Here is a 25,700-nt window from a genome sequence, read left to right as displayed (position 1 = left end):
ACATAATAATTGTATGAGACAAAATAATTATCATCTTAGGTAATATTATTGATATTTGTGGCTCACAAATTGGTAGTAAATGGCATTTTGCATATAATCACTCATTGAAGAATAGTGTTTTCTGAATTGAAGGCAAACATTTTATTCAGAAATATGACTATTTAGAAAAAATACTCAAATATTTTTAAAATATCAAAACAATGTCCTATACATGGTGATGCAACATTTAGTAACGTTTTGATTCTATATTATTATGGAGATAAGACACATTGATACTAACCATATAAATTTATGAATACTTTATGCTCCATTTTGCTATTTTCTCTGATATAGAACAGCTTGATCAAATATATTTTGACAAATATTTTCAGCCTTATTGAATCATGTAGTTATAATCATAATTCTCATTATAATTTAGTGAAATTCATAGATTAAATTCATGTATATCAGACAGAATGGATATTCAGGGGCTGTGAAACATTATTCCTTTAGTCATGTTTGTGTGCACATAAATACAACTTATATTTCTGTCTACACTATGGTTTAACAATGAGCATGAGCACATGTAAACAGGTTCAAAGGGCTTCCCATAGTAGATCTCACCTGCGAACATCATTTCTATTTGCTTTGCCTGTGAACATAATGAAGCAAAGCTTTTTACAATAATTTTTATATTTTCTGCATGTTATGGAAAAACATACATTATTATATGTTACAATACAGAAATTGTACTAATATATAATGTGTGTAATATTGCAATCAGAATAATAAGTATTGTAATTCTTTAAAAATTACCAGTGCTTATTTTGGGTTCTCTTGGACAATCTGAAGCAGTAGTATTAAGAAAGTTTGATCAAATAACATCCAGCAGCTAACAATGGGAACCTCCACTTTGGGCTGAAGGTTTCCTTTCTCCATGCCACAGAAGACATTCACAGGTCTACCTAAGTGGACTGACATAGGACAATGTGAGTTTGAAGAAAGCAAGTGCTCAAAGGTAGGAGATAGTTGTTATTACAGTCTACCATAGATCATACAGATAAATTTTCTTTTCAGTAGATGTTAGTGGGTAATGCATTTTTAGCTACAAAATACAGATTTAATATAATTGGTAAATGTGTGGTGAATTGAAAAGGACCTCGACTATTTTAGCCATTCAATTCTTATAAATAACATTTTTTTCCTTTTTTCTTCTTTCTAGAACCTTACTTGGCATACTTGTTCCTATTGCTATTAAGTGAAATCTCTGATACAGCACTGCACAATTGATTTTCTTAACCTTCGTTCAGGGCCTGTACTTACCACTTTTAAAGTTCAAGTTGTCATATTTGACTCATCTTTTTAACCTACCGGGACCCAGTCAAATTCAAAGTTTTAGTTTTCTTTCCAAGATTGATTTAATTCATAAATACCATAAAGCTGCCACCCATATTTTCATCTATGTTACAGATAAAACTCCAGAAGTCACTTTGGAGAACAGGGAGCTGATTAGAGGTTAAGCTATGTCAATTGAGCAGAATTTTGTAGATAGAGAGTAATTGTCAGTTCAGTGGTCTATGTGATCAGATGGCATTGTACCATAAAATGGGGTAAAGTTAGTTCATTCAAAAGACACAGTTCCATTATCTGATTACAAACCTATGTTTCTCTCAGTGAAATACTGTGTAAAGATGTGCACATTGATATTTATTTAGAGAATTCATTGAGTAAACAGAAATTTTCAGTAACTAATCATAACATCCTTGATTTTTTTCATGATCATACTGTAAGAAAGCACAGCTTTTGGTCACAATGATAGTGTCAATTTTTTGACCAATTCCTAACTGCTAGTTAACTTCCTACTCAACAAATGCATGGAGAGTTTCCTCTAGGTGCAGTATATTTTTCTGGATCTCAGAATGACAAATTGAATAAGAAAGACACACAGTCATTACCTAAATTAGAGTTCAATACATATGGGTTACAAGAGAACTCAAAAAAAAAAAAAAAAAAAAACAACAACAACTTGGCAACGTAAAATTGATTTCTGATTGGAGTTCCTGGGAAAAGCTTCAAATAGATGTCAGCTTTTGACCTGGGACTGAATAGAAAAGAAAAACTGAGGCCAGTAACAATGGAAAGACTAAACAGGTCAAGGTGACATTGACAACAAAAATACTGTGCTATGAAAGAGTGAGAATTACTTAGAAATGAGGCATTTAGTGGAGGACAGCGGAAATACGGTCTGTGAGCAGCCCAGTGTTTGGCAGTGTGACTAGTGAAGTAATGAAATATCAAGTCATAGATTTCCTTTGAATAAGTTTATATTCTGTCTAAGGCTTAGAAGTAGAAGACTGAAGATTGGAGATGTTTATTCATAATGCAGAATGACCCAGTTGTTTTTCAACAACCACAAGAAAATGATTTAAACTCAGCATGACGTGTAAGCAGTTGTTATTTTCAAGTTTCTCTAGGCATCTTTAGTCTATAAAATATATGAATGGATGGATAGATGGATGGATGGAAAGATGATAGTTAGATATATGATAGATAGATAGATAGATAGATAGATAGATAGCTACAGAGAGAAGGCTATCTGAATTTCTTTCTCAGTGTACAAAACGTTCGGTGTGTTATACTTTATTGGCTGATGAAACATAGTTGTAGATAGCAATATAAAAGAATATATGTATACATATAACTTCAGAGAATAGCAAGATACATTGAAATCTTGATAGTGAATTAAAAATTCAATGAAAAACATTAAAGATCAGAGATAGACCCAATAAACTACCTAATTTGAGTCACTGAGTTAATGAACAAATAAAATTTGAAATGATTATGCAATTTGTATAACCAATTCTAAGGATATATTGTGAACACAAATAGTCAAATCATCTTAATATATCAATGTAATAATCATTTGAATTTTTAAGCTGCTGAAAACCAGGAGAATATTGAAATTTAAAGCAAGTGACAAGGACTTAGATGTTTTGTCACTTACATTAATGTTCATGCTTTTCTAAATATATTTTTTTTCTTGAAAACATATCTTCATACAATATAGGTGATCATGTTCTCTCACCCTGATTCATCTTAGATTCTACCCACCTCCCCACATACCCAACTTTATGCTCTTTCTCTCTCTCTCATTTTCTTAAACCAAACAAACCAACAATCACAAAGAAACACACATACATACATAGAAACAAAAAAATGGAAACCTAAATATCCAATCAAAAGACCAATAATATTAAAAATAACCAATCCAAACAAGATTAGACATAAGCACTACAAAATCCCATCAAGTTCATCATTTTAAGTTGACCAACTACCCTTTTCATGGAGCTGACCATAAAGTATGGTTAATATACCTGTTATAACTCCATTGAATAAAATGTTTTTTTTCTTTGCCAGTAGTGTATATCAATTTCAGATCTTCTTTAGGGATAGGAGCATGTGACCACTTCCAGCTTTCAGTGCAAGAACCTTTGTGACTTGTACCTGTGTAAGCATCATTCATGGTGCACCTCTCTCTGTGAGTTCATATACATACCAGCCCTGTTGTGTCTAGAAGACACTGTTTCCCTGGAATCATCCATCACTTCTTGCTCTTACAACTTTTCTGTCTCCTCTTCTGCATAGGTCCCTGAACCTTGAGGGGAGGAGTTTAATAAAGACATCTCATTAACATATTTTGTCTATTTAAAAAAAAATACCTTAGAGTTGAAAGTATCTGGTGAAGGCTCCTGCCTTGCAAACATTTCCCTCAATAAATCCTCATGAAGTAAAGAGCAAATGTGGTACTTAGAGCTCCTTTTGTAATCACCATCGCATATACTAGAGTGCTGCCCATATTTTAAAAGATCCCACATGTTAGTATTTTAACATTGACATTAACACATTGAAAGTGTTCATATTAGATCATTAGTCAAAAGAAAAAATGAATCTCTGTAATCTTATTAGAAATAAAAAAGTCATCGAAATGAACCAGGTGGATCCCATCTCTGCATAGTTCTTAAATTGACACAGTTGACATCTTACTGTTGTAGTATGCCTTCGTGTTTCTGTTCTTTTTGTCCCAACTCATTTAGGATTTTAGTCAGATAAAGGAATTGCATTTGTTATCATAAGCAGAACAAACTGATCATAAACACTTGTGTAAAAAGTCAAATGAAAGCAAATTCAGTAGTCATTACCTAGCTTTGAGCTGCCAAAACAGCTCCAATGAGACCCAGGGTTCAGTTCTGAAGCTATTAATGGAAGATGAGGAAACTTTTCTTCCAAGCTGCCACACTACTGATGTTATAACCATACCTCAGACTGAGATTAAACCATGGACTGAGGATCCCAGTGGCTCCCTTCTTTCTTGTCTGCAGATGCTTTTATCCATGTGAACCCCCTATAATACAAGAACAAGATTCAACACTCTGGCAAATATAGCTGTGAGCACAACTTTTCAACTAAAATGCCAATATAAATCTGGGCAAAGAAGACTTGGACTATTCAATCCATGTAATAAATGAGAGAAAGTTAAAATAGGAAACAAGATTAAATATTGCACAGACAGGATCTATAAACAAAGAGTTTATAAACATCAGTGTCTTCTGATGTCGTGATGTGTTGTATGCATAGTTAGAATCTGAAAGAGGAAAACCTAACTCACAGCCTATGTCATCTACTCACATTGTTCATAGCTATCCAGTCCTCAGAAGCTAAGACCGTGGCCGAATTTAGGAAGAACATATGACAGCATTATGTCAGGAAACAAAATAGTGTGCTTACTCAGAAAATGTAGGGCCATGTTGCTTCAGCCATTATAGTTTTACATTACAAACTGATGTCAGATAATACAAGATGTCCAGTTCTGGGGTACCTCAGCATAATTAAGGCCACATTGGTCATCTATGACAAACACACAGATAACATCATAGTGGATGGAAGGGGGTTTGAAGAGCTTTCCTCCACAGCAGAAAAATACAAGAATAAATATTTTTAACCATTTTTGTTCAACATAGTATTAGAAATCCTAACTGAAGGAATTATGTAGGGGAGTAATAACTCACTTCCAAATTGTCTTTGTTTGCATAGTCTTATGTATAAACCCTAACTATTCCCACACAAACTGATAAACAAATGGTCTAAAAATGTAACAGAACATAAAATCAACATACATATTAGTAAATAATATTTCTATGTACTATCACTACCAAAATGCCTGAAATAATAATCAAGGAAACAATCCCTAAATAGCTAAAGACAATATGTAGTAAATAATAAACCAAGGAGACGATATCTCTCTACACACACAAAAAAAATCATAAAATATAATTGACTGTAAAATGAATAAACAAATGTGTATCCTTTATTCTCAAGGTCAAAGAATCTCATTATTAAAAGACCCAATCTATCTGAATTTATATACAGATTCAATATAATCTCAATCAATGTACCAATAAAAATGCTTCACAGAAAAAAAAGTCTTAAAGCTCATCAGGAATAATGTAAGACTTCAGAGAGACAAAGCAATCTTGAAGAAAATAAAAAATTGCTATTCAAAAAATGTACTCATCAAGAACTCCTTCACAGCTAAAGAACACTCACCAGTTCTCTTCCATTTCTTCAAACTATCAGTGCATATGGCAAGCTTTATGTTGTGTAGCTTCATGTTAACACATGTTTCTGAATAACGGGGAACCCATACTGAGCACCGTGTGAATATGTTTCACATCACCACTTTATGTCAAATTCTTGTAGCACAATGAGTCTTAGCAATAGTCATCCTCATTGCCCAGGCTGTTTCCTTTGTAGATGTACCCTCTAGTCCCCATGGAGTGAAGATTATAGAGCTGTCCCAGACTACAGCCAAGATCTCCTTCAACAAACCCGACTCCCATGGAGGTGTGCCTATTCATCACTATCAACTGGATGTCAAAGAAGTGGCATCAGAAACCTGGAAAATAGTACGCTCCCATGGAGTTCAAAGTGAGTTCTTTCAATATACGCTGAGTCATCAACTCTCATATGCAATGTATCTCTGTGATTTACTCTTTATTGTTCTTCCTTTTTGTTCTTTCCTTGTAGTTGGGTTGGAAAATCATAGCCACTTCCTTATTTTATTTGAGAATAACTTTAACATAGAGCTGAAATTTTTCCTTTTTAATTTTTTTTCTTCAGAAAGGGAGGCTCTTCATTTCAAGTTCTGAGCATCAAACACAGTTTTTTATATGTCATACTAGGTACTTTCCATTGTATTATATTCTGTTATTTAAACCATCTACTTTAATAAGAATAGGATAGCTAAACTGTATCGCTAAAAATCATATTCTAGGAGAAAATTTAATTTTATCCCTTCATGAAAAGACAATTGCTGACATGCTGTATATGTAAGGTGAATATTCTGAAATGCGTCCTTATTTTTATTTATTCACAATTCTGTAAATAGGTATGAATGAGATATTACAAGACAGCTAAATGACAGATACTTTAAAACCACCTACATAAGTTCATATGTCTATTAAGTTTGTTTCTAACTTGAGTTTTGAAAATACACAAGTGAAAAATTGAAATTTTTAGGTTGTACCATTAAAGTAAGTGAATTGTCTATCTCTGAAAAGTTAAAATCAGACATGTTATACCTGTTAGCAATGGAGAACTCTGTTGTGACTGGAAAAGGTGACTTGATTTCTTATAACTTTACAAGTTATAGTAGGAAATAATAAAGAGATTACAAGTATATGAGAATGCAGGTTAAAATAATCTCTAATGAAAGTATGAATGAGGATATCAGTGCTGTCTACTTTCTTTGTCAGATCTCCAATTCTATCCTAACACTTTTGAGGTGTGCAAGTATAATGACAGACCTGTTCTGAGATGACAAAAGGGAACAGATCACAGAGCAGGAAGAAAATGAAATTGCTTGTTTATCACTTGTCAGGATATTCTCAATTTCTGTAAAAGTAACAAACATGATATTTTGCAGTAAGAATACCAAAAATATTCAATGAGTTAGCTATCGATTATTTACTTTACACTTTGTATAATGTTACAAATAGATGAGTTAATATCGCTTCTTTAATTTTGGTAAGGTATTAGCTTAGTCAGGAAAACAGGGACATGCTTCAAATTCAATACATGTGTTCCCACCTCTAAATTACAGAGGGATATTCAAGATTTGCTTGAATTTGCTCATGACAATTTCAGGAGTGTTTTTTTGTGCTGTCATGGTTTCACACCTGATAGACAACACGTTTTATCACTTGACAAATGGGGGCTCTTTTTCATAAATAACAAAGCAGTTCATCAAAGTATTTACTTATTTATTTATTTCAATATTTATTGTCCAATAGTTATTACATTGATGGAGCCAGAGCTTCTAGGTATCTTCTGAAAGGAGGCATCTAACAGGTTATGAAGTGTATCCTGAGGATAGTTTGACAATTGGTTGTCCTTAGGCAAGTTTGTAGTGATATTTTCTTACATATTGTCTAAGATGGCTACTGTATACAGTCTTTTTATCTTCTTGTTCCTTATTTCACTCAAATACAACTTTCTGTGGGAAGACTGTGGCTAGTCACGCATCTTTCTGAACCTATAGCAGCCCAGAGCAAGGGCAGACAGTATTCTCTTCAACTAGGCAACCTGAGGCCTCTGGGCTGAAGTCTTCCTCCATATCTACCATTCTATCATTTTTTTAGTTTATGCTTAATTATAAGGAGCATTAGCATTTCGGTGTCAATATTACTAAATATAAATGGAGCCACAGACATCACCATCTTCCCATAATTTTTCCTTGTTTTGAGCTGTCTGTCTCCAATGTAAAAGATCTGGCTTATGAAATCATTTAATAGAAATCTAAATACTTTGTACTTTTTTCGAATGTTTCAGGTATGTCCCTCTGTGCTCAGTGTCAGTTTATTCATTTATTTAGGAGCGTTTAGTTGATGCACTGTTTCTTTTTCTTACTTGTAAATTATTAGGCACTGCATATTGTTCATATCTGTATCTAATTACTGACTTCATAAATAAAACAACACTTGCTTGGTTTTACTATTGTTTAGTGGGGAAATATCACCACGCAATTGCTGTCCAGCTTTAGCTTGCAGTCTTAAGTAACTCACTAATTACCTATGATTCCCACCACCTGAGTCAGCATCTGATCCCAGACTTAGCACACAATGGAGATAGAGCCATTGTATTCTTACCCACAATTTATCTCGAGTATGATCATGCCAGCCATTGAGGTAACAGTCCACTGATTTTCAAATATATTGTCTTGGAAACAAATTGTGTGTACATGTTTTAACCTTTTAAAACAAAGTATTTTGTGTGTCTGGTGCATGTGTGTGTGTGTGTGTGTGTGTGTGTGTGTGTGTGTGTGTGTGTAGGACACATGTTACTAATATTTCTAAATATTTCAGTTGGAGCTTTTCCCCAACTGAAATTTGGCATGTTCATTGGTGTTATCCTTGTTCAGCTCATGGTGGTCTGTTTATTGCTGCTCTATTAGCAATAGATAGGAAATGGAAACAACCTAAATGCCCGACAACCAATGAATAGATAATGAAAATGTGGCACTTATACACTATAAAATACCATTCTGATGTAATGAAAACGGAAATTATGAACTTTGAGGGCAAACAGATGGAACTAGACCATGAAGACTTTTACAATTTCAAAATAGTGAACCTATGAAAATTTCTAGTTTCACTTCACATTTTGGATAATTGTCACTGCTTTGTAATTCCTGCTTTAGTAATTTCCTGATCGGAAAAGAGTAGGAAGCAAGTTAGTTATGTATGGCATTAACGTGTAAAAATTCGAATGTTTCTATTCACATTTATTAGATATGACAGATGCAGATAACATGCTGGTATAAAGGCACTTTCCAGTCTTGTGACTCTGTTTACTAGTCTCATGGCATCCCTTTCTTAAGTCACCCTTTTCTTCCCTATGTAATATCTGTGCTCTGGGAAACAGAAGCCAGTATTAGAGTGTGCATCTCCTGTGTTTTGCTACATCACAATGATAGACTTGCTATATGTAAGAAGATTAGTTGGGTCAGGTATAGTAACTGGCACAAACTTTGCTGCTTTAGGAATAGCTAATGTTGTTTTGTGTGGTAACAGTTGTCTGATTTAACAAGAAATATCATCGGAATCCTAACATGAGGGAAATATTTGGTGCAAGTAAAGAAATGTTTCAACCTAGTTATTCTCTTTACCCCTAAGTTTGTGACAAAGTTTGGTGCCTCTGTTGGATTCTAGGAATGAAAATATTTCTAATTATAACTTTCAAACATCATTAACTAGCAATCTATTATGCACAGTTCTGTAGACAAAACACAGTTATACCTGTTGAAATGCTACATGCATTTCAAGTAATATTCGGACATACAGAAGGAAACTGGAGTGGAAGTGCTGGTCTAGGGAGCAGGGAGGTGTGAAATGAAAGACTAGTCAGATAATACCAACTGGACCAGGCCCTCTGGATAAGTGAGAAGGTTGATTAGCTTGAACTGTTTGGGAGATCCACAGGCAGTGGAGCCAGGACCTGTCCTTGGTGCATGGGCTGACTTTTTGGAGCCTGGGGCCTATGCTGAGACACTTTGCTCAGCCTTGGAGTACAAAGGAGGGGACTGGACCTGCCTTGTCTGAGTCTGCCAGCCTGGTCTGACTCCCCAGGGGAGACCTTGCCTTGGAGGAGGTGGGAGTAGGGGGTGGATTGGGGGGAGGGCAGGGGGATGGGAGGTGGGAGGACGGGGGAATCCGTGGCTGATATGTGAAATTAAGTTAATTATAAAATAAAAATACTATAAAAATTTGGCAAAACATGTAATTTTTAGGATCCACTTGCAACATGGGTCAGTAATTAACAATACAATAATGCCAACCAAATAATTACTGAGGTATTAGATCTTATAATGTATGAGACATCAGAAAGAAAGAAACTGTAGGGATGATGCAGAGTTTAGGGTATTGTGGTGTTGATTTAATGGGTGACTACTTATCTAAAAATGCATCATTCACACACAGAGTAATATAAAATGTAGATAAATTTTAGCATATGATTTATTTTTTATTTCCTTTTAATCTGGCACATAATACCTTATAAAATTGAGAGTCATATTATAATATTTTTATAGGTGTAATGATTGGGTAGAAAGCAATTTTTTTCACTATTTTAATCTTATTTTTATAAATAACTTGATATATTAAATTATAAATTTTTAAGGTATTTATGTTTTATTTCATTTATATCTTTTTGTCTTACTTATACATTTCCTCAGAAAAAAATTGGACATGATCTAACTTAATGAGGAATTATGTACTTTTATGTTCACATAAAAGAATTTAATAGAATGTCCCAGTATGCTGACACACATCTGCCATTCCATCACCCAGGGTCTTAAATGGAACATTATCTTTGCTCCTCTCTCTCTTTCTGTCTTTCCATTCTCTCTCTTGTCTCTCCTCTCTCTTTCTGCTTTCCCTCTCATTTTTAACCTCCAACTAAGAGTAGACCATATTGATGAGTATAGTATACGTACTCTCTTATTGTATTCTTATTGATGTGTTGTAGAAAAGTTTCTTAGTGTGCATTTTATGATACAGAACAGACACATATTCTAAACGGTGAGTCATAGACAAAGCAAGCTGGAATGGGCTCATAATCACTAATTCACCTTTTTTTTTAAAAAAAAAAATTATTTTGCAATACAATTAAGTTCTACATACAGGCACAGATTCCCTTGTTCTCCCCCCCCCCCGGCCCCCTCACCTTCCCCCCAGCCCGCCCCCCATTCCAATCTCCTCCAGGGCAAAGCCTTCCCCACAGACTGAGATCAACTTGGTGGACTCAGTCCAGGTAGGTCCAGTCCCCTCCTCCCAGGCCGAGCCAAGGGACCCTGCATAGGCCCCAGGTTTCAAACAGCCGACTCATGCAATGAGCACAGGACCTGGTCCCACTGCCTGGATGCCTCCCAAACAGATCAGGCCACTCAACTGTCTCACCCACTCAGAGGGCCTGATCCAGTTGGTGACCCCTCAGCCATTGGTTCATATTTCATGTGTTTCCGTTTGTTTGGCTATTTGTCTCTGTGCTTTATCCGACCTTGGTCTCAACAATTCTCTCTCATATAAACCCTCCTCATTCTCGCTAATTGGACTCCCAGAGATCCACCTGGGGAATCAGTAGCCCTCCTATATACAATGGACAAAAAATCGGAGAAGGAAATCAGAGATACATCACCCTTTACTATAGCCACAAATGACATAAAATACCTTGGGGTAACACTAACCAAGCAAGTGAAGGACCTATATGACAAGAACTTTAAGTCCCTGAAAAAAGGAATTGAAGAAGATGTCAGAAAATGGAAAGATCTCCCATGCTCATGGATAGGCAGAACTAACATAGTAAAAATGGCAATCTTACCAAAAGCAATCTACAGATTCAATGCAATCCCCATCAAAATACCAACACAATTCTTCACAGACCTGGAAAGAATAATACTCAACTTCACATGGAAAAACAAAAAACCCAGGATAGCCAAAAGAATCCTGTACAATAAAACAACCTCTGGAGGCATCACAATCCCTGACTTCAAGCTGTACTATAGAGCTACAGTAATAATTCACCTTTTTTTAATATTGTGATATCCCAGTTCCTAGGTATAGGTTGGAATGACCTAGATTGTTCTTTGGAGGTAACTGAGAGCCCCTTTACACTTCAGTAGACATGGCTATTCCATAAGAAGAACTATATATGGTCTGTTACCTCTCAGTAAAGAAAAGTTATTGTGATATCATTACGAGTTATAGTTCAACATGTATATCCTGCAGTGATGCTTTTAATCCAGTTGTTTATAGTTTCTCATACCAATCTGAATTTCCTTCTTTCAAAGGATATGATTTCACTTTTACATAAACAATTTTAAATAATCAGTGTTCAGAGTTATCTTTAAACCTATACGAATTTACTACTCATAATGGGCGTTAGTGCTTTAAAAATTCATTACAGGAATATTTTCTGTGATTAGAAAATTTTCAACAGAAATGTGCTTGAAGGAAAAAGCTAGCCTTTTAAAACATATATATTTCATGTGGTAAAGTAGAAATTGACTATAAAGTTCTTCTGTCTCTGTTAAATGCAAGTATAATAAACTCATGAATTGCAAGAAGAGGAGTGGAATGTAATCCACACTAATTCCCTATTTTCAGGGAAAGTGATTTTGTCCTGATTTGCATGTTGCAGAGGAGTTTCTGCCTGGTAAAATTCAAAACAAGAATATTTGGTACTGTTTTCGTTGTATCCATTTTTTTTTAAGGAGTAAGTCAGGGTATGTGTGCATGAATGTGTGTGTGTGTGTGTGTGTGTGTGTGTGTGTGTGTGTGTGTGTGAGTTTATGTGTACGTGTGTATATTTTAATATAATGAATTTAAACCATATGGTTAAAAGTATTTACATACTAACATAGGAATAAAAAAAGTGAAATAATTTCATAACAATTTCTCATTCCCCATCCCTTGCCCTCCATTATTTCCCTCACCCTCAGTTTGATGTAGATCATGTAGCTCTCATCTCCTTCACTGGGTGATCCATGCATCCTTCATAGGGTCCTCCCTGCTAGCTAGTGTCCCTGGAGCTGTAGGTTGCAGTCTGGTTATCCTTTGCTTTATATCTAGTATCCACTTATGAGTGAGTACATACTATGTTTGTCCTTCTGAGTCTGGGTTACCTCACTCAAGATGATTATTTTCTAGTTTCATCCATTTGCCTGCATATTTCATGTCATTGTTTTTCTCTCCGTTGTGTATATATACCACATTTTCTTTATCCATTCTTCAGTTGAGGAGCATCTAGAACATAGGGGAATGGAGGTTCAAGCTGGAACAGGGACAGGGTGGGAGAGCAAGGAAAGAGATACCATGATAAATGAAGACATCATGGGAATAGGGAGAAACAGAGTGCTAGGGAAGTTCCCAGAAATCTACAAGGATGAACCCACCTTAGACTACTGGCAATGGTCGAGAGGGTGCCTGAACTAGCCTACTCTGGTGATCAGATGGCTGAATACCCTAACTGTCATCATAGAGCCCTCATCCAGTGATTGATGGAAGCAAATACAGAGATCCACGGCCAGGTGCCAGGCAGAGCTCCAGGAGTCCAATCGATGAGTGATAGGAGGGATTCTATGAACAAGGAACATCAAGACCATGATGGTAAAAAGTACAGAGACAACTAGCCAAACTAGTGGAAATGCATGAACTGTTGACCAATAGCTGAGGAGCCCCCATAGTACTTGACTAGGCCCTCTGGATAGGCAAGACAGTTGTTGAGCTTGAACTGTATAGGGGGCCCCCAGGCAGTGGGACTGGGACCTGTCCCTAGTGCATGAGTCAGCTTTCTGGAGCCTACTGCCTATGATGAGACACTTTGTGCAGTGCCTCAACTGAATGTACCAGGCTCTGCTGACTCCCCATGGAGACCTTGCCTTGGAGGATGTGGGAATCAGGGGTGGGTTGGGGAGAAGGCTGGGGAGTGGAAGGAGGGAGGACAGGGGAATCTGTGGTTGGTATGTAAAATGAATAAAAAATCTCTTAACAATAATAATAATAATTATAATAATAGTAATCTAAAACAACAACAACAAAAAGCAATTTCTCAACTGTTAAAAACTATTTCACATACATAAGGTGAAGACACAAGCCTGTACTAATTCTGTATAAAGACTGATCTCTTATATGAGATCACCTATCAAATAACTATCTATGAAGTAAAATTCATGATTTTTCCTGTACGTACTTGATTTTAGTAATTAGAAGAACACTTTGAAGAAATGATGGTAATAAGTGCCAATATGGCATCTGTAACTACTGAGAATATATGAATGTGGTATTAACACTGTGTAGAAATTTAACCTGCAGGAAGTTGTGCAAGTTCCTAGTTCTCTGAACCTGACATGAAGCGCTCTTCTCAACACTCAAGTGTAGACTCTATAGACACTTTAAAATTCGTCAGAAGTATAGTTTAAATGTATGACGGAAAATTTTAATGCCAGTGACTAATCTTTGTGAGTGGGTCCATCTCAGTTACCTGGATAGTGAACTGCTTGTCAGCACACCCTAAAAATGCTCCCTTAAATTCCATGTATGTTAAAAATTTAAATAATTACCAGCATATGTAATCTTTGCTAATTATACCTATGAAGATTATTTATGATTTTTCTATTACAGTAAGTGCATGCAATGAAAGTTTAAGGAATATAAAGTATGTTCCCTATTCAGCTATGGATTGTATTTACATTTCAGTGTCTTCCTTCATTAGAGTCATTATTCAGAATTGTATATGTACTGTTGACATGCAACTAAAAATGCTTGCGAAGACTTGCTGAACCTTCACACTGGTACTTGTTTTTTTTTTTTTCCCTACATTTTACAAAAGCATAGAATTTGTCATTGAAAGTACAAAATATGTTTTCATCGTCTACTTTAATGATTTTCTGATACCCAGTGCCTGTGAAGAAGACACAAGCTTTATTTGGGCATAGCTACTACCTGAGAGGTTAAATGGACTCAATTATAATTAAATGTAAAATAAATTAAGAGGAACTTAATTAAAAATATTTTCATAATATGTATTTTTACTATTTTAAACTCCAACTATTCCCCAACCCACCTCCTACCTCCCAATTTGTGTTATATATATATATATATATATATATATAATTTAATCATTAAATTATTGAATAAGGATAAAAATTTAGTGTACCAATGATCAAATACCTATATATAATGTTAAAGTCAGCAAGAGTACAACACACAATTGTTTAATCATATTAAATTACTTAAATATGTGTATATGTTTGTGCACATTGCTTTATTTATTTGTCCTGTATATTCAAATATAAAGTATAAATTCCACATCCCAACTTTGTTTTACTCTATTTGAGATGTGATTTGACTACCTGAGAAGTTACTAACTCTCTTATATATAATGCCTGTGAATACCTCCATGAAGTCCATATGATTGTGCTCAGGACAATATGCATTTTAGCACTGGGATTGAATCCAAGACTTCATCATTGTTAGCCAAGCTCCATCCCTGTTTCCAAGAACAACTATTCTCAGCTCTTTCAAAACTTCCCTGCAGTTCTTGCTACTTAAAAAGATAGTATTCTCCTTGAAAGGATTAAATATTGTGAGCTTTGAGCCTCACCAAAAAAAAAAAAAAAAATCGGATTTACAGTTAGATTAGTTCAGTGTAGGGATCTGCCCTTATGTTCTTTTAGATGCAAACAACTTTAAAACAGCAAGGATTTCAGTAGAAAACACCTGTTCTGTGGCTGTTCAGCAGACGTCAAGTATTCAAATTTCCTGATAAATTGAAAATGAATTATGTAAAAGAAACAGGTTGTTCTTGCCCTTGTCATTAAGCAGGTGTTAGTGCCATTATTTGCATTTTCATAGACTTGATACACATTTTCCTTTTCTAGATATAGGAGGAAATTATCACACATTTGCCTTTGGATACCAATTAGTATTAGTAATTTATTCCCCTTTGCATTTTATTAAGCTCCACTAAAGACAAGTGAATTTCATGAGGGAGAATTTGAATCTTTTTATATCAGCATTGTAAATTGGTACAACAAATTAGATTGCATGATTTCTTCCTCAAACTCCACATAATCTTCCAATCAATCATTGTCTTTTTAAAGAGAACACTCTTGCCGTTAGAGTGAAGAAAAACTTCCTGACTACAGTAACATGACGTCATCAAAATGTCCCAACTGAAAACTTTTGGAAACAAGACTAATTCATTTCTCCTCTTTTTCCAAAATCTAATCTTTGTATCCACTGGAAGTGTGCCTTGTAGATTTTAATTCTCTGAACAACAAATAGCAGGCTTTGATTTTTCTTTATGAACTTCAGAAGCATTGTGGGAGTTTTAGTAAGTGCAATAATTTCAGTTTGCATGAAATACTCTTATGGTAATAACCAATGAATGTAGATGTTTTACCATAAAATTTCTTTCCCCATAATTTATTATTTAAATATACTATTTACTGCTGTTTATTAGCCATACGTAATTAGGGTTTTATAAGGATATTTTCATAAAAGAAAATAATATATTTTGACCTTATTTACCATTTTACTTTCTTTTCTGCATTCATCTCTCTTCTATTTCTTTCATTCATTCCTCCCAGCACCACTTTCTTATTTTTACCACCTGTGTGTGTGTCTGTGTGTGTGTGTGTGTGTCTGTCTGTCTGTCTGTCTGTGTATGCATATTTGTGTGTCTCTGTGTGTCTGTGTGAGGGTGTGTATCTGTGAGTGTCTGTGTGTATATATGTGTGTATGTGTCTGTATGTGTGTGAGTCTATGTGAGTTTGTATGTATGTGTCTATGTGTTTAACTGAGTATGTGTATATGTCCATGAGTTTGTGCATGCTCATGTGAGCATGTGTGTTGAGTATGCATGTAATATAAACATATATGCCACAGGATATTGGCTGGCTTGATCTTCTGAAGGTAACCCTTAGCTGCTATGAGTTCATGCATTCAATAGTATCAATGTGAAAAATCAGAGCTCTCAACTTTAGTGGAATACTAGCTAGCCTATTCTGGAGCCCTTTTGAGTGACCATGCCCCAGAAACATAAATTTAAGTCATCCCACATTCCATGTTCCAATGTGGAAGCAGTTTCTGTAGGGTTTTATAGTTTAACAGAACAATGAAAGTCATAATTTAAGGCAATTTAAAAATACATTGGTGGGAACACCAAAGATAAACGTGCACCAGAAAAGGGGGCAACGTTTTTATAGACCTGAGATGCTATCTGACCTTGGTTCTTTTTTCCTTTTTCATTTATTCATCTCTCATATATTACAGCCCTGTCAAGTTTCCCTTCCTTCCTCTCCTCCTAGGGCCCCCTTACCTCCCTTCAGCCCTATACCCAATCCTCCTCCTTTTCCTTCAGAAAAGGGCAGGGCACCTAGGGATATCAACCAAACACAGAATATCAAGTTAAAATAATATTAGTCATATCTGCTTATGTTCTAGCTGGATGAGGCAACCCAGTATGTGGAAAAGGGTCCCCAAAGCTGGCAAGAGTCAGAGACATCTCCGTGCTCCCAATGTTAGTTGTCTCACAAGAACACCAAGCTACACAACCATAGAATATTTGCAGAGGACCTAGCATAGACCCAGGCAGTCTCCCAAATTGTTAGTTAAGTTTCTGTGAGCCCCTATGAGCCCTGGTTAGGTGATTATGTAGGCAGTTTCCTAGTGGTATTCTTGACCCCTCTGGTTCCTACAATCCTTCCTCCATCTCTTCTGTAGGATTCCCCTGACTCCTCATTGTTTGTCTGTGGGTCTTTCCATCTGCTCTCATTAGTTGCAGGATGAAGCATTTTTGGTGAATATTATGCTAGGCTCTGGTCTGTGGGTTTAGCAGAGTGTCATGAGGAATCACTTCATTGACTTTTTTTTTTGCCAGTTGTATTTGGATCTATCCTAGGTCTCTGGGCAATCAGCCTCTGGTTCTGGCACTCCAGGTAGTGCCATGTGGGGCAGGGGGCTCCTCTTGTGGCATGGGTCTCAGGCTGGACCAGCCGTAGCTTGGCCACCTCCATAAGCTCTGTAACACCTTTAACCTAGCACGTCTTGTAGGCGGGACAAATTGTAGGTCTGTAGCTAGAGTTTTCCTGCCTGGCCCACAGTCAGGACAAATCTCTGACACCCGCCAGTCCCACAGCCACTCAGACCCAACCAAATAAACACAGAGACTTATATTGGTTACAAACTGTATGGCCGTGGCAGGCTTCTTGCTAACTGTTCTTACAGCTTAAATTAATCCATTTCTATAAGTCTATACCTTGACACGTGGCTTGTGGCTTACCAGGATCTTCACATGAGGCTTGTCATGGTGGCGACTGGCAGTGTCTCCCACACCCAGCTTCCTGTTCTCTCAATTCTCCTCTCTGTTAGTCCTGCCTATACTTCCTGCCTGGCCACTGGCCAATCAGTGATTTATTTATTGACCAATCAGCAACACATTTGACATACAAACCATCCCACAGCATAGGTCAAAGGTTTTGTGGCTAGGTTCGCATCCCAATCCTTCCACTGCAAGCCTTGGATTGGTAGAAGCTAGTGTTCTACTACGTTAATAGCTTGTAAGAGATTTTTGTTTATTATCAGAAGATGTTAGTTCACATATAGAGTTCTTGACTAAAACTAGTCTATTTTCACTCTCTCTCCAATACAGCAATTTCAATCACTCCATCATTCTCTGAAGACACAGACTCCTTCCAGGAGCTTGTCATTCACATAGAGACACAGCTTTTTTTCAGGAATGTCACTCATAATAGCCTTTTGTGCCTAGAAGACAACTCCTACTGTAGGATGGGTTTAATATAGATGTTTCATTTAGAACTGAGCACTCAACCACTTATCTCAACCTTTACCATGAAGTTTCTGTGAAACTTCTGAGCAACTGTTTGTTATTTCCATGAATTTTCTGCTGTAGTCTTTAGTTTCTTATGCATAGCTCCATAGTATGTGCATACCAGGATAATTTGAGCTTACCGTTTCATTTTCCTATCCATTTTAGTTCTTTTCATGGTTGTTTTGCACTTGTTAAGTATTCAAACACTGCACTTCATAGGAGTGGACAGAGTGAACATCCTTGCTTAGTCATTACATAAGTGAAGATGATTTGATTTTCCAACATTCTCTTTGATGTTGTTTTATATAGTCTCTATTGGGTTGAGTTATGTTTCTCCTATTTCTAATTTCTTTCTTTTTTTTTTTTTTGAAGAAGGACTAATGGATATTGTAAAGAACCTTTTCTACAGGTATTGATAAGATCATGAGATTTCTGCCATTGAGTCAATGTGATAGTTTTTGGTTACTGATTTATGCTGCTGAATCATGCTTTTATGTCTTCAATGAACCTAACTACTTGGTCTTTGGAAATGACCTTTTGATGGGTTGTTAAACACAGTCTGCAAATATTTATTGAGAATTTTGGGCTATCTTTTTCTTTATGACATTTTTCTGGAGTGACAGCAGGTTAATTCTGGCTATATAATATGAAATATGGTTTTCCTCTTTTGTCTTTTACAGGAAATTTAGAGGAGCTATACGGTTGCTTCTTTAAAACTCGATTTGCTTCTTTCTGTGACTGTATACTTGGGCAGCACTTTATAGCTGCTTTAATCTCATTGATTATTTTAAATTGTTCAAGCAGTTTATACTAAAATAACCTTTGGTTATTTTGATATGGCATATGCATTAGAATTGCTTTTCACTTTTCATAGGCTTTCCAATGTATTAAAATACAATTTTAGTGTATCATAATGGTATTCTGAATTAATTGGGTATCTGTTTTAATGACTTCATTTTATCTCCACGTTTAGTGTTTATTCTTCTTTCTTTGCATTGTTTTGAATAAAGATTTTTAATCAGATTTGGCTTTTCAAAGAAACAATTCTTTGTTTTCACTGATTCCTTGTTCTTTTCTTTCCCATCTCATTATTGCTGTCCTGATTTTTATTATTTTCTCTGTACTAATTGGTTTGTCTTGTAATTGTTCTTTATTGTATTTTTAAGAACTAAGTTACATCATTAATTTATTCACTTTAGATCTCCTTTTAACTTAGTCATTTATAGCTATAAATGTACATCTTAGTGTTGCTTTCCATTTATTCCCAGGTTCTGTTATGTGTAAGTTTAATTAAACTTTGTTCTTTGAAATTTAAAATTCCTTTTCTGATATTTTCAATGACCCATTTGTCATCCACTAGGATGTTGTTCATTGTTTATACTAGTGTGTAGACATAGGGATTCAAATTTAGGTTAATTTAATACTATGATAATTTAGCAAAATGACATTTATTGGTTCCCCCTCTGGTACCAACTACCCTACCTCTTCAGTGTTGGGTTGTTGAATAGATTTATAGCACTAGGCCTATGTTTCTTCCTTTAGTGTGTATGGTGGTATTTTATTTGTACTGAAATGTGATTTTAATTGTATGTGAATAAATAAAGTTGCCTGGGAGTCAGAGCTATTAGAGCCATAGCAAGAGCGTGGTGGTGATGGTGGCACGTGCCTTTAATCCCAGCACTTGGTAGACAGAGCTAGGTAGATCTCTGTGTGTAAAAGGATACAGCCAGCACTGGAGACACACACCTTTAATCTCAATCACAACCATAGAAGACCTGGAAGTCTCTACAGTCAGGCAGTGACAAGGTGGTCATGTGTTTGGGTTTACAACCAATGAGAAGGCAGAACAGAAAGGCTATAAAGACAAACATACAGGAAGTAGCCCCCTTTTCGGAGAGCTCTCTTGACTGCAGAGGATCGCTGAAGCAGGAAGGGTAAGGCTCTTACCCTTAAGGTCTCTCCATCTGTTCTCCTTAGAGCAGTTCTGACCTCTTGGCTTTCTTCTCTGAATTGGCTCTGTGTTTCTTATTTAATAAGACGGTTGGTTACATCTACAAGTGTGGGTCGTAAATCCAGTCAGAAAGCAGTTGCTTACCTTCACTATGGTAGTTTGCAACATTCTGAGGTGGGCAAGACTGTTGAGGACTCCTCCCCTGCAGCCTGCATAGTACCTACTTGTGCTTTGACAGTAGGTGGTAGGGAGGAAAGAATCACTACATTGTAACAAAAGTGTGCCAAATCTTTAGCAATATAGTATCATCATCAAATTTAGATGGCCAGCAAAAACAATGGCTATAGCCTGTGTTGTTGGGGGATTTTTTGATTAATCCCACACCTGGCACTGGCATTTGTATTTTGCAACTCTCAGCTTTTTTAGGAGTTTTGTCCATCTATGGGTTCCTCTCTTCAAATATTTTTATTTTGTTTTTGTTCTTATGAAATATTAGATTTCCATATTTTTCTCCATAGTCTTAATTTTGAATACTCCTTTTTCTTCCTTCCTTTTTTTCTATTCTTCCATGTACTCCTCTTCCTGATTAGACTTTTTCATGTCTTCTATACTTTTATACCTAATACAATATAAAAACTCATCTTTCTTAAGGTCTCTCCATCTGTTCTCCTTAGAGCAGCCAGTTTATGTTTTTTTAACCTTTACTGACATTATAACCTTTTTGACTCAAATATAAACACATTACTCTAAAAAGTTATAGTTAAAATCCACATGAGAGAGAACGTGATATTTGCAATTCCTGCCTGGGTTAAATGATTCACTATAGATTTCAGTTTTATCCATGTCCCCACATATATCAAAATCTCATTTTTAAAGGTTTCTAAAATTCCATGATATATATGTATCAGAGATTCATTATATATTCATCCACTGAAGGTCATCTAAGCTGGTTCCATAACGTGTATTATGGATAGAGCCTAAATGAATGCTGATATGTAGATATGTCTGTTGTAGGGAATAGTCCCTAGTGCATGTGAGAAGTTGAAGTATAGCTGGATTATTTAGCAACTATGCTTTTAGCTTTATATAGAACCTCTAGACTGATTTCTGAAATGGCTAAACCAGTTTTCAAGGCTCAACAGCAATGAATGAAGATGCCTTTAAGATAAAATTATAAAAAAATGAAAGTAAAATAAACCATCATTGAAATAAATCTCTGTCTTGCTAGCATGGTAGAACACCGTTAATCCTAGCACTTGAAAGCAGAGACAAGTGTAACTATTTCAATTTGAGGTTAGTATGGGCTACATACCCAGTTTTCTAGCCGGCAAGGGCTACATATTTAGTCCACGTCAACAAACAAACAAATGTTCTTGCTTATTTCTTCATAAGAGATCTCATTTTCCCTAGAGTCCACTCTTAAATTGAACTTTACAGGAGGAATTTCTGCCAGCTTGCATTTCTGCTTCTCTAGTCTAAACATTTTTGAACGGTTTGGTCAGTACACAGTATCATCTCAAAGCAGTTCCAGCAGGTTTTCTGAAAAAAAAAAAAAAAATCTGTATCATCAGAATGGATCACCCCTCCTTTACATTTTTTTTCTATCTCTCAACATGAACACTGTGTATGAATACTTTCCATGTGTTGTTTTCTGAGAACATTAATTGGATGAAGATTTCATTGTCTGAATAATTGATTTAGTCTTACCCACTCTAGTGTTCACATTGACAGGTAATTATGTTTATCTTACCAGGCATGAGTGAGGCTGCCATTTTGGGGTCGCAGCTTCAGTATGCATTTGTTGTTATCTAGTGGGTTTCACATCGTATCAGTTCATGAGTTGTCCATACGGTTCTGTTGTTCTCTGGCTCTTGTACTCATAGTGGATAGAGGTATAAACTTCGCAGATTAAGATATTTTCATACCATACATTCAACTCTCTTTGACAAAACAGTTTGATTAGAGCGTGTCTTTTCCCTTTCTTGTCCTAGAAGCACAGTGTACTTGGGTTGTGAAACTGACTTTTCTTCCCAGGATGTACCTTGGTGAGTTTTAGGTCTCTTGTTGGAAGGTGTATTTTTTTTTTTAATGTTACTGTTCTCAATTACTACTCTACTGGAATGAAGAAACCAGGTAGATGTCATCACCACAACCTTGGAAGTTCTGCTTCCAGCATTAATATGAAAACTAAGCTTTAATCCTTCATATTTTACCAATGTCAAGATCCAAAAATATATATATTATCGAAAGATCCACCATAGCTGCCATGGAATTAGTTCTGAGATATCAGTGGCTCAGTGACTACACCTTGCTTCTACAATGAATATTCTGCCATTTATTGGATTTCTTCTACTTCTACAGGGTGGCAAGTTTTAAATCAAAGTACTGGCAAGTTTCTCTCCATTGAGGGCCCTGTTTCTGGCATATAAAATATCGTCTTCTTATATTCTCAAATGGTAGGAGGTACAAAACAATTCATATCCTTTCAAAAATCAGCATATGAATATAATATAATATAGTCTCAGATGATTTAATTTTGTGCAAGTATGAAGATCCTTCTGAGTTTTATCTTCTTTCTGAACGCCACACTCACATGCTTCAGTCTGTCTTACATTCATCTGTTCTTAATATTTACACCCATGATTAAGTACGTATTAAAATCTTTAAAAAACTTGCAATTACTTTTCATAAAACAATTATATTGATTCATTTAAAGTTAAATGAAAAATTAAATAATCAAATACTACTGACAAGGAATAAAAGACTATCCTCTATATGTGCTAATATGTAAGGGTGGATGGGTCCTGAATTTCACTGAGAGATGATAAAAATGATAAAAATGCTAATTTGAGTAGTAAGGTTTTCCTTTATGCAAAGGATGATTAAGTATGAATTATCTATCAACTATTTTGTTTGATAAAACTTTTCAAAGTTTTCATGAATAATATTTTTATGTTCCAATTATTTTCATCTGAATTTGAGACAATTTTATTTCCTATTAAAACTTTCATTTCGAAATTAAGTGAAAATTATTGACCTGAAAAAAATATTTATGTTTATATATAATTATTTATAAAAAACTGATATGTTTTAAATTAGCCATGAGATTATTCCTCAATCAAAATATTGTAATGTTAGCATTAAGGATAGAAACAGTAAAAGAAGTGTATTTTCATTACAAGTCCGGTCTCTTGCAAATTCTTGAAAAGGGTCATCATTTTTTAAGCTAATTAAAATGGACGTTAAATGTCTGGTTTTACTTCTTTTGTTTACATAGTACAAACTGCATATTAACTGGAAAACTCCATAGTTTTTCATGAATTTTTAGATTTCTGTGAGGAGATGAACAGCCAGGGTAATACCTCACCCATACTTTGAAATTCCCCATTGTTGTCAGGACTGTTTCATTGTTCTTGGCAACCTCATCTGTCCCGTTTAAGGGCAGAGATGCTGTAGTTCTAGCCTGAGGAACATCTCCTCTGCTGACACTAAATATCAGGCTAGCCACAGCAGTAATTCAGGATTGAAGAAACGGAAGAGAACGTAGCTACATTGAATCATACTGTAGGTGTCTGCTTCTTTTAATTAGTTTTCTTAATCATTTTCTTTTCTCCAAAGGCTTTAAATATTCTGTAGCCTCTGTGACTGTTGACAGTAAAGGAGTAAGATTTGTTTGTATCAAAACAAATAAAACCTTATAACTCTCAGTGGTAAAATTTGATGCCTCGTGAAAGGAGAATATAATTTCTGTTTTCCTGTTCTAGTATTTTACATAGTTGTAAAACCACGATTTTAAAAAGTTCATGCTTTTCTTCCATGGGCCAACTTAAATATCACTATTTTAATGTGCACTTTGCACTTTTAGGCAGAATTTTGCAGTTATATCCAATGGTTATTTAAGAAACTCAATCATATTTCAGTCAAACTACAACATTAAATTAGGGAAGGAAACCTGCTTCTTTATAAAACTCGTACCTAACAAAGCAACGTAGGACTTCCAAGTCATGCTGACTTAATGTGGCTGGGATATGCATTCATTTATACAGTTTGTCCTTAGAGAACATATAGTAGGTTTTAATCTAGTTACACAGAGTTGTAATTTTTGCTTTTGAATTTCTAATAAATTATAGTGAAAGGAGCCATCCCACACATCAGTCCATAGTTCTATTATCCAAGTGTATGGGCACATGGAAGGAAATAAATCTATTAACTGACTTCATAGTTTGAGGTGCAATTCTCCTACAGAGTGGGCAGCCTTGCATTTTTCAAGTGGTGGTTTGCTTTCAGGCTCCACCTTAGGTGTTCAGAAACTGTGTTTGGTAAAATTATGGATGATTTAAGTATATATCCTCTTTTTTTAAGTAAGGCAAGTTAAATTACAGATTCAGGCATTACCCCCTTGGCATCTATTTCTTTTTCCCACTTTAATTTGAACCATGTATGCGACTCTTTCTATGTGACAAAATAATCTTTAGTTTCACAAAAAAAGTGGATAGTCATAATAAGGGTTATTGGAGCAAGCTTTCATTGGGCCAGACTTGAAAACAAACTGACTTGTTGTACATGGACTTGGAAACCTTGCATCAATCGGTTGGATTTCAGACTTGGTACCTACAATTTTGAAAAAATGTCTATAGGTCCTCCTACTATTCACTTTCCCGTGAGTGTTTCAGCTCAGCATTGTAAAATATTTGAGACCATATTTTTACCCTCTTTGCTACTCTGCCCTGAAATTGCTCTGATGTGAAACTCACTACATGGAGCAACGGTGATTGAGAGTAGAACAGGTTAATGTGATGAAATATGCAAAATCAACTTGATGGTGCATCATGTAACTAAAGAAGTAGGGTCCCATTGTCAGTCAGACGTCTGTGGCTTCACAGTCTCTGTGAAGTGTCTGAAAAAGGCAACACCTAGAAGTGGGAGATTTTCCTGGAAATGCGCAAACAGTTTCAGTAAAATATAAATATATGGTTTTACGGTTCCAGTATCAAGCTAAAGGTTTCCTTGCAATATATATGATGGTAATTTAATGGCTTAGTTCTTACCAATTTTAACCAAAAATATTAAAAAATAGACCTCTAAATTTAAAATGTCCTCTATGCCACTCCTGGTTCCCTGATTAAAATGGGCATAGAATAGTCTGCGTGTCTTCATGATGATGCTTTCAGGTTCACATTGCTGTTGTGTCTGCTCTTCTTGGGGCGGGGTTGCTCCCCCAATTCCCAAATAAATCACACATGGAGGCTTATTCTTAATTATGAATGCTGGCCTTATCTTGGCTTATTTTCTATCCAACTTTTAACTTTAAAGTATCCATCTA

The 25,700-nt window shown here is 35.6% G+C and overlaps 1 protein-coding gene across 1 annotated transcript in view; it reads left to right on the top strand.

The window, feature by feature from the left end:
- Window positions 1–25,700, top strand: part of Ncam2 (neural cell adhesion molecule 2) — a 184,860-nt gene that overhangs the window by 100,650 nt on the left and 58,510 nt on the right. Inside the window, 1 exon segment of the mRNA XM_059277709.1 lies at window positions 5,791–5,964. Within this exon segment, the coding sequence (XP_059133692.1) occupies window positions 5,791–5,964 (174 nt within the window).

This window comes from Peromyscus eremicus, chromosome 12, assembly GCF_949786415.1.
Source record: "Peromyscus eremicus chromosome 12, PerEre_H2_v1, whole genome shotgun sequence".
Lineage (NCBI taxonomy): Eukaryota > Metazoa > Chordata > Mammalia > Rodentia > Cricetidae > Peromyscus > Peromyscus eremicus.
Note: the sequence above shows the minus strand (reverse complement) of the source record. Positions and strands in the feature narration are given on the sequence as shown.